General features: G+C 41.0%; 1 protein-coding gene across 4 annotated transcripts in view; it reads left to right on the top strand.

Moving 5' to 3' along the window:
- LOC140480674 (mitochondrial glutathione transporter SLC25A40-like) overlaps window positions 1-15,399 on the top strand; it is a 65,649-nt gene that overhangs the window by 23,614 nt on the left and 26,636 nt on the right. For all 4 annotated transcript variants that reach the window (XM_072575860.1, XM_072575861.1, XM_072575858.1 and 1 more), the window contains one exon: window positions 10,009-10,133. In XM_072575860.1, the coding sequence (XP_072431961.1) occupies window positions 10,009-10,133 (125 nt within the window). The remainder of the gene's footprint in view (window positions 1-10,008; window positions 10,134-15,399) is intronic.

The raw sequence follows: 15,399 nt of genomic DNA, 5'->3' as shown, positions 1-15,399 counted from the left end.
TTCTTTGTCCTCATCCAGGTCATGTCTAAAAATGACAAACAACAGTGGACCCAAACTAATCCTTGTGGTACCCCACTAGTAACTGAAGTCCAGGATGAAAGTTTCCCATCAACTGCCGCCCTATGTCTCCCTACAACTAGCCAATTTCTGATCCAAATTGCTAAATCACCCTCAATCCATGCCTCTGGATTTTGTGCAGTAGCCTACCCATGGAGAACCTTATTAAATGCCTTACTGAAATCTATTTACACCACAGCAACTGCTTTACCCTTATCTGCCTGTTTGGTCACTTTCTCAAAGAACTTAATGAGAGTTAATGATTAAGGCCAAAACTGCCAGCTTTGCAGTTTGGATTGTACAGAAAAATGAAGGAAAAGGAAGGGAGGAAAAGGGTCCTAAATATGACCAGTATTTTGACACTGAGAGTGACCACAACATGAACTGGTTGGACCATTCAGTCTATTTCTGTGCGTTGCCTTGTATGTGTAATTAGTAATGGTAAAGTCACCATAGTCTTATCGGGTCAGAAAGATATGGTGGTGTAACCTGAAAATCACTACACTCAGGAAAAGAGAGAGGTTGAGAAGGAGACTCCTTCATGGTGACCCCAGCCAGTGTGGCAGTTGAGCCCAGGCTGTTGGCATCATTCTATCATAAATCTGCCACCTAGCCAGCTGAGCTAAACAGACCCCCTTAAAATTCAGTACATTTGGAGAGAGCAGACACTCAAGAAGATACCCATTATTGAAACCTAATGAGGCATATTAAAACTATCAAAGACTTACAGCCCTATTTCAATCAAGTAGAAATATAGAAGACAACGTGAAGAATAAGGTACTGAGATCTCTGAAGAAAATTATGGAAATAAAGGTTTTTCCACCTCCACATGTTCAACTACACCTCTGGGTGTTCCCGATGAGCTGTCTTGATATGTTTGGTACCTTCCCAAATGAACCGTCTCCATTTTGGCTGGTCACAAACCAGGAGTTCCTGGTCTGTGGTGACTTTTGAACTTCTTCATGGATATGTTAAGGATGTTGCTAAAGACTTTCTGCTTTTCTTCTGGGAGCCTCTTGTCATAACCAAGTTCCAAACAGAGCAGTTGGTTTGGGAATTCTGTTGTTAGGCAAACAAATTGTTCAGTGCTGGTTTTAGCAATCAGCCTCTTTAATGCCAAGCATGTTGGTTTGGGAGACAGCGCTGTTGTTGAACAACCTTTCTTGTCAGATTTGGAGTGTGCTGTGGATGCTTCTTTGGTGGGACCTCAAAAGTACAAAAACTGGTTGCTGCAAGTTGTCCAATGCTCTGAAGTGTACAAGGTTGCAGAGAATACTATTGCTCGGTAAACCATGAACTTTGTCTTGTTCTTGAGATCCTGAACCTTTTTTCTTCTTTCGTCATTCAAAGGCTGAACTTGCAAACTACCATAAGAACATGTGTAGGCTGTTCGGCCCCTTGAATCTGCTTTTATTGAGAACAAGCTCCCAAAATATTGAAGAAAGTCCACATGTTTCAGGATTGCACCAATGGTCTTGAGGATTTTCTTGGGAGGAGTGGATTCTACTGAGCACACACTTCGTGTCATCTCCTTAATGAAGTTGTATTGATTTTAGTTCTGGTTTGTTTTTGAAAGTAGAAATAACCTTCAATAAGATTTTTTTTTGTTGAATGTGGATGTCACTGACTGGGTTGGCATTTATTGCCTGACCATTGATACCCTTGAGAAGATGGTGAACTGCTACAATCCATGTGCTGTGGTCAACCCACAATGATGTTTTAATTAGATTAGATTACTCACAGTGTGGAAACAGGCCCTTTGGCCCAACAAGTCCACACCGCCCCGCCGAAGCGCAGCCCACCCATTCCCCTACATTTACCCCTTATCTAACACTACGGGCAATTTAGCATGGCCAATTCACCTGACCTGCACATCTTTGGACTGTGGGAGGAAACTGAAGCACCCGGAGAAACCCACGCAGACACTGGGAGAACGTGCAAACTCCACACAGTCAGTCGCCTGAGGCGGGAATTGAACCCGGGTCTCTGGTGCTGTGAGGCAACAGTGCTAACCACTGTGCCACTGTGCCACCCATTAGAATTAGAATTGCTACAGTATGGAAACAGGCCCATCGGGGCAACAAGTCTACACCGACACTCTGAACAGTAACCCACCCAGACCTATTCTCCTGCCCTATAATTACCCCTGATTAATGCACCTAACACTATGGACAATTTAGCATGGCCAATTCACCTGACCTGCACATCTTTGGATTGTGGGAGGAAACTGAAGCAAACCCACGCAGACACGGGGAGAATGTGCAAACTCCACACAGACAATTGCCCGAGGCTGGAATTGAACCTGAGTCCTGGCACTGTGAGGTAGCAGTGCTAACCACTGAGCCACCATGCTGTCCCATGTTATTGAAGGAATTCCATGAATTGGAGGAATGCTGGTGGACATGAAAGAAATGTGGTAGCTGAAAATCAACATGCAAAAGTGTGAAACATATATCCTGGTAGGCGGAATGAAAAGATTAATACAAGCCAAGTGCAATAACTTTACAGCAAGAACCTGATAACAGGTTAGACTGAAAACACAAGTAATAAAATACATGCAATCCTGAGGGCCACTTCAACCTCTGGAAGGCAAGTTCAAAGACATGTACATGCTGTGATTGAGTCTTTCTGAATGGAGGCTCAGCTGCTTTCCTGCCTTACCTCTGAAGTTAAGAGCGAGAAGGCTTTCGGCCATCCTTCTTTCCCAAAGGCCAGCTGAGTGCCTCATTCCACAATTGCTGGTATCGAATCAGCAAATGGCAGGCAACCTATCATCTGGGAAGGTTACTGATGACCTTCAGAGGGTCCCTTTATTCTTCGGCATTCTGTGCCTGTTTGAGGAATTTAGCATTGTGGCAGGAGGCCCTGTGGTGATTGTAATGTCAACATCCCGAGCCTTGTGGCTGACTGTCTCTCATCTCTTTTTCTGCGTCCCCTCTACTTCCTTCCCTGAGAAGCCATTTCACCTTCCTTAAATGAATCTGGATGACTCATCAGTGATCATCTGTGCAAGCTTCCAATAATGCAGCCAATATTTCTTAGCTGTTTAGTGTGGTGCTGGAAAATCATAGCAGATCAGGCAGCATCCGAGGAGCAGGCGAATTGACATTTCAGGCTTCTGCCCTTTGTCAGGAATAAGGGTGAAGGGCGTATCCATGAAATATCGATACTCCTGCTCAGATGCTGCCTGACCTGCTGAGCTTTTCCAGCACTACACTTTTTTAGATTCTGATCTCTAGTATCTGCAGTCCTCACTTTTTTGTTTTGCCTTTTTTTCCTAATATTTCTCAGCTCCCAAGCTCTTATCAACTCATAGCTCTGAAGCAAGATTTCTACCCACTGAGGATCTTAACTCAGTGGGAGGCCAGGAGTGCATTGAAGTAATAATCTTCTATTGAAAGGTGATGTGGGTTCCCACTAGTTCTTCAAATGGTGAGTTGCTGCTGCTTGCTTCCCCACCCAACCCAACAAAGCAAATCCTGTCCATTGTGTGTGAGGCCAGATAGTTTTACTAACTTTTTCTGAAGTACTAATTCAACTCCAACTGGAGAATTGTGTCCAATTCTAGGCACGATATGTCAGGAAGGACGTGTAGATACTTGGGGCACACAGAAGAAATGCAATAGCATTGTTACAGAGATGAGAAATCACAGTTACACTGACTTGGAAAAGCTGAGTCTTTTGTTCTTAGGGTAGAAAAGGCTACAAGGACATTTTAATCAAATCTGAAAATCAGAGTTCACTGAGAGAAATTGCTTCCACTAGCCACATGGTCAATAACCAGAGGTGAACAGATTGGTGAACAGATTGAAGGTGATTGACAAAAACAAACCCGACCAAACATGAGGGTTAACAGCTTTTTTAAAATGCGGGGAATGATTAGGATTTGGAATGCATTGCCTGACCATCTAATGAAAACAGATGCACCACAATTAATCAAAAGGGAATTGGATAAAGTACTTGGAGAAAATAATTTCAGATATGTGGCAGCAGTAGAGGAGTGAGCACATGGCCGAATAGACCTTTCAAGACTGCCAGAGCAAACTTGAGGGGCTGAATATATCCTTTTTGTGCTATGCTATTCTGTGATTCTGTGAAGGCAAATACTTGGGTAAACAATTTGGTTTGATTTGGATAGTTGGCAGTTTTACTGTTGTGTGATTTTCATTTTAAAAAAAAAGCTTGTTGCATCTGATACTGCATTTTGGTTCAAATTAATCATGTTCAGACTTGCTGCCTCATCAGTCTGAATTAACATGTCTTCCTTCTTCATCTTTGTATATCTACCTATAGAGCTGACAAAAATAATTGTTTTTAGAAAAGGCTGTCTTCTTTGTATCTGATCCCTGCTCAAAATATTCTGTTTTAAATTCTACCTATCAAACTTCTTCGAACCTCAATTATCCTAAAGACAAAGGTGACATTTTTGTGGCATTTCTCTTCCAATTCCAATAAAGAAACTACATTCTTTTCAGCCATTTCTATTTTTACCATAACAGCTAAACAGTTTATTTCTCTGGTATCACTTAAGACATCTAATCCTAATTAATGTTCATATCATTAGACTTCACCGGTATTGTTTTCTGAAATCACTTTTGTACTTCAGCTGCATTTTTTTTAAAGCGAGAGAATGAATACAAGAGAAAGATTGAACCCTGCTTCCTCTAAAGTTACTCCGTATACTTTGGAAAGCTCTTAAATTCTGGCTTAATTCATGGTCAGTATTGCAGTTTCTGATAGTTGTTTCACAGCCACTAAGGTCCTGTCTTACCTAGTTCAGAAATTTCATTCTTGAATATTTGTCTAAACCTCTGGTAGACGTTGAAACAGAACCACCGTTTCCCATTGTTTCCCATTAAAACTAATAATTGTGATTAGCACCTTTGCTGACAAAGCAGGTCTACCAGTACTGTAATCAATTAATTATTTTGAGTCTTTATCCCATTTAGCATCTCATGAATCTGTCTTTTGGGAAATTGCACAACCTCTTACACAATAGTGGCTACAGTTCAAAGATGCTTTGTTGTCTGTAGGCTTTGAAAAGTGCTATATACAGTAAATTAACATCTTTTTCTTCTACTTCAGGAAAGTATATACTTGTTTATATTTTCATTTATTAATAGTCTTGGCTGATTCTCTGAACTCAAATACTCCCCTAAATGTTTTCTATTGTGGGAGAAACATTCCTTTTTAATACTAATCACTCCTCTCTCAAAACTGTAGGGTCTAGTTCTAGGCCCCAGCTGTTGCAACCTATTGTTTGCACCATTCATGGTCCTGAAAATTCTTAAGTCATCCTGGCTTGTATTTGTATTCTTTTGGCTTTTGCTTAACTCAGCTGCACTAGAGGCTTGCTCTCACTTTGGTTATTGACAACATCTATACCTCTCCATGGTGTTAGTGGCATCTGAGGGCAAGTATTAGGATTGTCCTTTAGATCTTTATATTTTGCTACTGGGATTGCACCGCAAACCCCTTGCATACTCTGATGTAGATGGTCCTTTAATCTCTGAACTGTATTTTCTAGAGCATTTACGAGGTGATCCATGCATCTCTCCAAGCTGTCATTTAAAGTGTGTAACAAAATCTATATTCTCCCTCCTGATCTGCTGTAAATCATAAACCATCCATAGTATCAACTTGGCAAGTCACTTAGTCTGTTTTGTGTATAAATACGATTTATTTTCCCAAGTTATTGAAGATTTCTTCTGGCCAATGTATTGTTTGTTGATATATCTACGTTTTGAGTAGTTATTTATTTAACAGGTACAGACTTTGAAAAGTAATGGATGGATTTCCAAAGCAATTGAAATAGTTTCAAAGTTATGCATCTTTCCTGACACATTGTACAGGAATACAGTTAAATTCTGTAAATGCAATTGCCATTCTGATCCTCCTATAGAAAGGTAACAGCTGTTGATGTTTGTAAAATGTAACATTTGCTTCCAGGCAATTATGATTTGTTTTCAGTGACATTGCTGCAGTTACAGCTATTGTGTGGGCCCCTGTGGATTTCAATACTTTCCATGGCTTAAGTACTGTAGTTTCATCCCAGAGCTCCTTAGAAGGTTAGAAGGTGTTTGCCTTCTAACTGCTGCTAAACCCTAAACACTTCCAGTATTCTCAAATGTTCCTTTCTTCCTCTACCTTTCCAATAGTTCTCCCACTCTCTTGCCTATCACCTTCCACCATAACTCTAAACATCAGCAACACCTTGTAGTAGCAATACGTGTATTCCAGCCTAGAGTAAATCAACAGGTAAGACTAATTATAAGAATACAATTCACTAAAAGAATAAAAGAATAAAACTGAAGATTCTGTATTCAAGCTTTGACACAATATAGCCATTAAAGAGGCTGCTGAATGACATGGATTGGGACCTGAATCTTGAGGGGTACAGAACATCTAAGAAAACTTGGAGTGCTATGTTTGTTTGTGAAGGTATTAGAGAAGGTAAAAAGAAGAATGGTTCAGGAAACCAGGATTTAGAAATTGTTTGGTTAGAGATGAGGAATGGTAAAGGTAGGAAGTCGATGGGAGTGGTGCGCATGACTCCTAAAGTAAACACCCCATAGGATGGAGCAAAATGAAGAGAAAATGATAACTGATCAGAAATGCACGGCAATATCCATTGGAGATTTAATCTACATATGAACTGGAAATGTCAGGTAGGTACAGTCCCCACCCTACACTCAGCCCTCTTGGGTGCTCCCACATTCCTGATGAAGGGCTTATGCTGAAAATGTTGAATCCCCTGCTCCTCAGATGCTGCCTGAGCTGCTGTGCTTTTCCAGTGCCACACGTTTTGTCTATGATCTCCAGCATCTATAGCCCTCACTTTCTCCTGATGCAAGGAAGGTCCCACTAAATTTTAAGATAGTTTATGTAACTCCCTTACTCAAAAAGGAGGAAGAAAGAAACCAGGAAACTAGAGGACATTTAGCTTAACATCAGTCATTGGGGAAAAGATTAGGACCTGTTATTTAATAAGTTATAACAGGCCACTTTGATAGGTTCAAGGTAATCTGACTAAGTCAACGTGACTTACGTGGAGAGGAAAATAATGTTTAACCAATCTCTTGGAGTTATTTGTGGAAATAGCTCCTTTTGGTGGACAAAGGGGAACCTGTGGTAGTAGTACTCGAGATTTCCTGGCAACAAAGACTGTTGCAGAAATTTAAATATCATGGTATAGGGTGTATTGTACTGATGTTAATAAAAGATTAATTAGCTAACAGGAAGCAGAATTTAGACACCAGTGTGTCATGATTAGTTTGGCAAGAGATAATAAGTGGCATGCCACAGGGATTGGTGATGGGATCTCAACAATTTTTATATATAAATAATTTGCACTTGGCTGAAATGTTAGAAAGTATAGTTGCCAAATTTGCTGATTACACAAAGCTAGGAAGTTGTGAAGAGGGCATAAGTACACTACAGAGTGTTGACTGGGCAAAGGTCTGACATAATGTGCAAAAATCTGAAACTGTTTATTTTCATAGGAGAGTTATAAGACAAAAAATGATGGTGACCCACATAAGGAGATATTAGGTCAGATGACCAAATGTTTGGTCAAAGTGGTAGGTTTAAAATGTACCTTAATGAACAGAAGAGGTGTAGAAACGGAATTCCAGAGCTTGGAGCCTGGCCAACCGAAGGCATGACCGTGATAAAGATTTTGATGACCTACGGTTTATGTAAGGGTAGAATTGGGAGGCCAGCAAGAAATGCATTGGAATAGTTAAATCAAGAGGAAGTGAAAGTTGGGCTGAGGGGGTCAGCAACAGATCAGCTGAAATAGGGACAAAGTTGTTGGCTTGTGAGCTGGAAAGAGATGATCAGTGGGAGGCAATAGACAATAGGTGCAGGAGTTGGCCATTTTGCCCTTCGAGCCTGTACCACCATTCAATATGATCATGGCTGATCATCCTTAATCGGTATCCTGTTCCTGTCTTATCTCCATAACCCTTGATTCCACAATTCTTGAGAGCTCGATCCAACTCTTTCTTAAATGAATCCAGAGACTGAGCCTCCACTGCCCTCTGGGGCAGAGCATTCCACACAGCCACCACTTCTTCTGGGTGAAGAAGTTTCTCCTCATCTCTGTCCTAAATGGTCTACCCCGTATTTTTAAGCTGTGTCCTCTGGTTCGGCACTCGCCCATCAGCGGAAACATGTTTCCTGCCTCCAGATTGTCCAATCCTTTAATAATCTTACATGTCTCAATCAGATCCCCTTTCAGTCTTCTAAACTCAAGGGTATACAAGCCCAGTCGCTCCAGTCTTTCAGTGTGACGTAATCCCGCCATTTCAGGAATTGACCTCATGAACCTACGCTGCACTCCCTCAATAGCCAGAATGTCTTTCCTCAAATTTGGAGACCAGAACTGCACACAGTACTCCAGGTGTGGTCTCACCAGGGCCCTGTACAGCTGCAGAAGAACCTCTTTGCTTCTATACTCAATCCCTCTTGTTCTGAAGGCCAGCGTGCTATTAGCCTTCTTCACTACCTGCTGTACCTGTATGCCTACCTTCATTGACTGGTGTGCAAGAACACCCAGATCTTTCTGGACTGCCCCTTTGCCTAAATTGATTCCATTTAGATAGTAATCTGCCTTCCTGTTCTTGCCACCAAAGTGGATAACCATACATTTATCCACATTAAACTGCATCTGCCATGCATCTGACCACTCATCTAACTTGTCCAGGTCACCCTGTAATCTCCTAACCTCCTCATCACATTTCACCCTGCCACCCAGCTTTGTATCATCAAATTTGCTAATGTTATTGCTAATACCATCTTCTATATCATTAACATATATTGTAAAAAGCTGTGGTCCCAGTACTGATCCCTGCGGTACCCCACTAGTCACTGCCTGCCATTCCAAAATGGAGCCGTTTATCTCTACTCTTTTTTTAGATTAGATTAGATTACTTACAGTGTGGAAACAGGCCCTTCGGCCCAACAAGTCCACACCGCCCCGCCGAAGCGCAACCCACCCATACCCCTACATCTACCCCTTACCTAACACTACGGGCAATTTAGCATGGCCAATCCATCTGATGATGGATCTGACCCGCACATCTTTGGACTGTGGGAGGAAACCGAAGCACCCGGAGGAAACCCACGCAGACACTGGGAGAACGTGCAAACTCCACACAGTCAGTCGCCTGAGGCGGGAATTGAACCCGGGTCTCTGGTGCTGTGAGGCAGCAGTGCTAACCACTGTGCCACCGTGCCGCCACTACAGGTGTTCCTATGAAATATCAGTTTGCAGTGAGTTTGAAATTACGGCTGAATACTGAAGTTGGAATATGAAAGCAGAATGAAGAATGAACTGGTATATGACACTTGTTATAGCTCATCTGGAGTATTATGTACGGTTATGGGCATTACATAAGAAAGATATGAATGCATTGGTCAGTGTGGAGAAGCAATTTACATGATTATTCCAGAAATGAGAAACTTCAGTTATGGGAATAGATCGAGAAAGTTGTAACTGTTCTCCTTTTGAGAGGAGATTTGATAGAGCTTTTTGAAATCATGAGTAGATTGGAAATCAGAGCAGCTGTTCCAAGTCATAAATGAAACTAGAACAAGAGGGCATAGCTTTAAAGTGCTGTGCAAATGAAGCAAGGATGGTGTGAGCGAAACATTTTTCACACAGTGAATAGTTAGAATGTGAAAGACATGGCTCAGATATGATGAGGGGGTTCAAATGAAGAATTCAAGAAGGTATTGAATGATTATTTGGATAGAAACTTTGTGTAAGGGCATGGTGGCAAAGAGGAGATTGTCATGAGGTTATGATACTCGCTTGAAGAGCCTGTGCGGGTATGATGGGCTAAATGTCCGCCTCCTGCACTGTAATAATTTTTTTGATTGTGATGTTATGTTAGCACACTTAAAATCAGTCTAATTAATTAGTTCTCACAATATGTTATCTTGCAGAGTAATGGCGGTACCTGCAACAGTTATTTACTTCACTTGTTATGACCAGTTACGGGCCTTTTTGAAATACAAGCTAGAATATGATGGTGCCTACATTCCATTGATAGCTGGAGCTTTAGCTCGAGGTATGTTTTTTTTATTGACTGTGAATGCTACTGAACTGTTTTTAGTCTTTATCATTATTCTACTGAAGATAAAAGGAAATGAATGGTGCAAGTCTGATTCTAACATCAATTTTGGTGTCAGTGTTATCTAATAAATCAGCTAATAGTTCGACAACTTCAGCTGGACAAAGTAACATTATGTATTTTCACGCCAAGTCTGATATTTGAGTGCTTAACTAATAACTGATTCATCCATGTGCCAGAATTTTCTTGTCCAGTAGTGCATTATTTATGTATTACATTTTTTCTCAAATAAAAAAGTCATGAAGTAGGATTCTACATTCAATGCTCAGTTAATATTGCCATTCCTGCCAAACTTGTATTTGAGATCTGAAGGTGGAGTCAGGTTTTGTTATTCGGGAAACCAAGCAGAACGAGTGAGGATGCGGAAACAGGCTGTTAATTTATGTGGTGGTCTGAAACTAAAAGGATTGGAGAAACTCAGCAGATGTGAAAGCATTTGTACAAAGAGGAACAGAATTAACATTTCAAGTCCAACACCTTTGAATATCACCATGTCAGGTGATGAAATTAAAGTTCAGTAACAAAAGTCTGGCATCAAAATCTACTCTAATGTTGACCATGTCACCATTGTCGATTGTTATTAAAAACTCACCTGGTTCACTAGGCCCTATGGGGAAGGAAATTTGTCTACCCTGCCTGCTTTGGTCTACATAAGACACCCGGTCCAAAACAATGTGGTTGACTCTTAACTGTCCTCTGAAATGGCATGACTAGCCACTCAATCCAGGCACAGTGGTTAGCATTGCTGCCTCACAGCACCAGGAACTCTGGTTCAATTCCAGCCTTGGGCAACTGTCTGTGTGGAGTTTGCACATTCTCCCTGTGCCTGTGTGGGTTTCTCCGGGTGCTCCGGTTTCCCCTCTCAGTCCAAAGATGTGCAGGTCAAGTGAATTGGCCATGCTAAGTTGCCCATAGTGTTCAGGGATGTGTAGATTCAGTGCATTAGTCAGGGGTAAATGTAAAGGAATGGGTTTGAGTGGGATACTCTGGCAGGTCAGTGTGGACTTGTTGAGTCGAAGGGCCTGTTTCAACGCTGTCGGGATTCTGATTCTTAAAAAAAACAGTTAAACAGCAACAATTAATCAGGAATTAAACCACTGAAATTGGTCTAGACACCAGAAACAACAATGGCAAACCCAACCCTGTCAACTTTGTAAAGTCACCCATAACAACACTGATGGGATTGTGCCAAAATTGGAAGAGTTGTCCCACTAACTGTGTGAGGCTGTTGCTTGATTAATATTACTCAAGGAATTGTAGCTTAGAGACCACTATCACTATATCACAAGCTGGTGTGTTGCAACTGAGGTAATGATAGAGTGGCATGTAGTCAGGAGGGAGTTGCCATGGGAGTTCTCAACACTGACTCCAGACTCCATGGAGTTTCAGGGCCTCAGATTAAAAATACAGAGGGGGGAAAAAAAGCTCTTGTCACCTACCCATCCTCACTCCCTTTGGCAGATTAACCAGGATTTCTCCAACTTCACTTGGAAGCAGCAATGAGGGTGGTAAGGCTGCACAATGTACTCTGGGTGGAGGACTTCAGTATCCATCAGCAGTGGCTCAACAGTACCATATAACATCGATCTGAGTCCTAAAAGCCACAGCTGATTGGTCAGTGGCAGGTAGTAAAGGAGCTAACGAGAGGAAAATGTACTCCTACCTCATCTTTACCCATCGACCTATTGCAAATGCATCCATCCATGACTGTATCTGCCAGAGATTCTGGTTTTCAATTTAGCTCTTAACTGTTCAAAATCTTTCAACAAAACCTCCTTTCTAGTCCTATCAATGTTGTTGGGTTTCCTCTATAGCCCTGGGGTGTTTTTAACCCTGACACCGTGGAGACAATACAGCTTTCGGGACTTGCGTTCACAGCTCGAGAGAACTGTATCTATCCATCTATTATACGGTCCTCATCACTGTTGTATTCCCATTTCCTCCCTGCATTTGAATAACTTCCTGTACCACAGTACCATGGTCAGTTTAGTCTCCACTCTCCTCCAAGCTGCTTAAAAAACCTTGTAGCTGTTTGACAGTTAAAGGGACTTAGGCTCCACCACTCACCCTAGATACGCATACCAGCTTCATCTATGGCCACGGATCAAATTTGAACTACCTAAGCTAAAGAGTATAAGCATCACCTGGAGCAGTGTCCAGGTGACTTTCCCCTCCCTAATGCGGCACAATGTCTGCAGCTCCCACAGCTTCACATAATGTGTTCCATCTGTCAGTCCACTGATAATTACTACAGGCTAAATTGTAACTAGGTATTTTGTCAGACTGTTATAGGCTGCAAATATAAGTTGTACTATAGACAGCTTTAAATTAATTCATGGGGTTAGTGCTTGGGAGGGGGATACATAGGTTTACAAAGCAAAACGATATCGTGGCAATGCAGAGCAGCTATTTTGAGAATGAAACCCAGAGTTGGAAAGAAACTGGTAGGGTAATGAAGCAAAAGAAAATAGCAGCACATAGAGTCAAGGAGGAATAGGCAAAATTAAATGTTTCTATTTAAATGCACATAGTTTTCAGAACAAAATAACTGAATTAATTGCATAAAGAGAGGTTAATGAGCTTATCTTATATCTGTTACAGAGCCGTGGTTGCAAGAAGATTGAAGATATGACTTTTTGAAAGGACAGATAGGAATGGAAGGGTAGTGATGTAGCTTTGTTAGTAAGAGATGGATAAGTATGATCACAAGAAATAGGATAACTTAGAATCAATGGATGAAGGTGAGAAACAACAAGGGGAAGAAGTCACCAATCTGAATGGACTATAGGCCTCTAACAGTGTATGTTCTGTAGGACAGAGAACAAATCAGAAGATAAGGCATGTTTTTAAAAAAAGGTACATGGGGGACTTTAATCATAATATAGATCAGCCATATCAAAGGTAGTGATGAGTAAGAATCAAAGTATTCAGAACTCTTTCATATAACAATATGTTGTGGATCCAACTAGGGATCTGAAAATCCTCAATGAGGCTGGTTTAATAAATGATTTCCAAGTAAGTGCTCCCCTAGGGAATAATGTCCATAAAATGATAGAATTTAGCATTCAATTTGAGAAACTTGGATCAGAAACAACATTGCTAAACCTAAATAAAGGTAATTATGTAGGGATGAGGGATGAGTTGGCTCAAGTAGACTGGGAAGGAAGTTTAGTAAAAAAAAGATGATTGAGGAACAATGCCAAACGAGTAAGAAAACACTTCACGATTCACAGCAAAAGTATGTGCCATTAAGGCAGAAGGAGTCTAAGGGGATAAGCTGGAATGTTCAGGGAAGTATCAAACTGAAAAATAAAAACACATATAATGTGATAAAGATTAGTGGTTAAACCAGTAGATTAATAAAATTTTAAAGCCAACAAGGAATGATCCAAAAGTGAAAACTGGCAATAATATTAAAAACAGTAACAGCTCTTTTATTTAGGCCCTCAGTGAACCTAAGTCCCTTAGAGAACAAGGCTGGGAAACGAATAATGGCAGAGGAGTTGAGTAAATATTTGCACAAGTCTTCCTAGTAGAGGACACTTACAGTATTCCAAAAATACTAAATATTCGGGGGGGCAGGGTGGGTCGGGAATGGGGGGTGGGGGGCACAATGGAGAGGCAATAAACACACAATAACTATTATTAGAAATAAAGTACTAGGGAAACTAATAGGCCTAAAAGTTGATAAGTCCCTTGGATCATGTCAACTGCATCTTAGGATTGTAAAAGATATAGCCACAGAGATGGTGGATGAACTTGTAGGAAGAGCAATAATGTTCCATGAATCATTATATTCAGGAAAGGTCTGAGAGAACTGGAAAACTGTGTATATATAATATGCTGACTGAAAAAACTGAGCCAGGTCGCCTCACAGAGTCAAAGTCCTACAGCATGGAAACAGACCCTTTGGTCCAACCAATCCATGCGAAACGTAATCCCAAACTGAACTAGTCCCACCTGCCTGCTTCTGGCCCATGTCACTCCAAACCTTTCTTATTCATGTACTTATCCAAATAAATATTGTAATTGTACCCACATCCACCACTTCCTCAAGAAGTTCATTCCACATGTGAACTACCCTCTGTGTGTTAAAACAGCATTTGCCACTTTTTTGTTTTAAGTCTCCCACCTCTCACCTTAAAAATGTGGCCCTTGTCTTGAAATACCCATCCTAGGGAAATGACAACTACTGTTAACCCTATCTATACCTCATTATTTTATAAACTTCTGTGAGGTCATCTTTCAACCTCCTACACTCCAGTGTTGGAATCCGTTATAAAGGATGAAGTAGCAGATCATGTAGAAATGCATAATTTATTTTGAGCAGAGTCAGCATAGTTTCATTAAGAAATTATTCCTAATAAATTTACTACAGCTCTTTGAGGAAGTAACAAACAAGATAGATAAACGGGAACAGGACCAAAGGGTCCGTTTCCGTGCTGTACATCTCTATGACTATAAGTAGATATAACATGGTGTTAGAGTTAGTATATTAACGTGGAGAGAGAATTGGCTAACTAATAAATGACAAAGTCAAAGGAACTGCAGGTGCTAGAAATCTGAAACAAAAACAGAAATTATTGGAAAAGTTCAGCAAGTCTGGCAGCCTATGTGGTGAGAAGGCAGAGTTTATATTTCAGGTCCAGTGACCCTTCTTCAGAACAGATGACCAAGTTGGAATAAAGAGGGTATTGTCAGTTTAGCAACCTGTGACTAGTGGAATGTCACCGGAATAAGTGTTGGGGCCACAATTATTTGTAATATCTTTAATGACTTGGATGAGGAAAGTGAATGTTTACAGTTAACACAAGTAGGTGCAAAGACAAGTAGACAGGATGACATAATGAGTGGACAGAGGGATACAGACTGTTTAAGTTAGTGTGGTAAACGTTTGACAAATGGAATATAATGTGAGAAAATGTGAGATTATGCACTTTGGCAGAATGGGTAAAAGAGCTGAAAGCTGCGGCACATATGGATTCACAGCTCCTTGTGCATGAATAATAAAAAGCTAGCATGGTGGTTTAGTGGTTAGCACTGCTGCCTCACAGCACCAGGGACCTGGGTTCGATTCCAGTCTTAGGTGACTGTGCACCTCTGGGTACTCTGGTTTCCTCTCACAGTCCAAAGATATGTAGGTTAGGTGAATTGGCCACGCTATATTGCCCATAGTGCTCAGGGATGTGTTCAGGTACATTTG

This window comes from Chiloscyllium punctatum, chromosome 8 (assembly GCF_047496795.1).
Source record: "Chiloscyllium punctatum isolate Juve2018m chromosome 8, sChiPun1.3, whole genome shotgun sequence".
NCBI lineage: Eukaryota > Metazoa > Chordata > Chondrichthyes > Orectolobiformes > Hemiscylliidae > Chiloscyllium > Chiloscyllium punctatum.
This window is presented reverse-complemented; position numbering and strand designations above follow the sequence as displayed.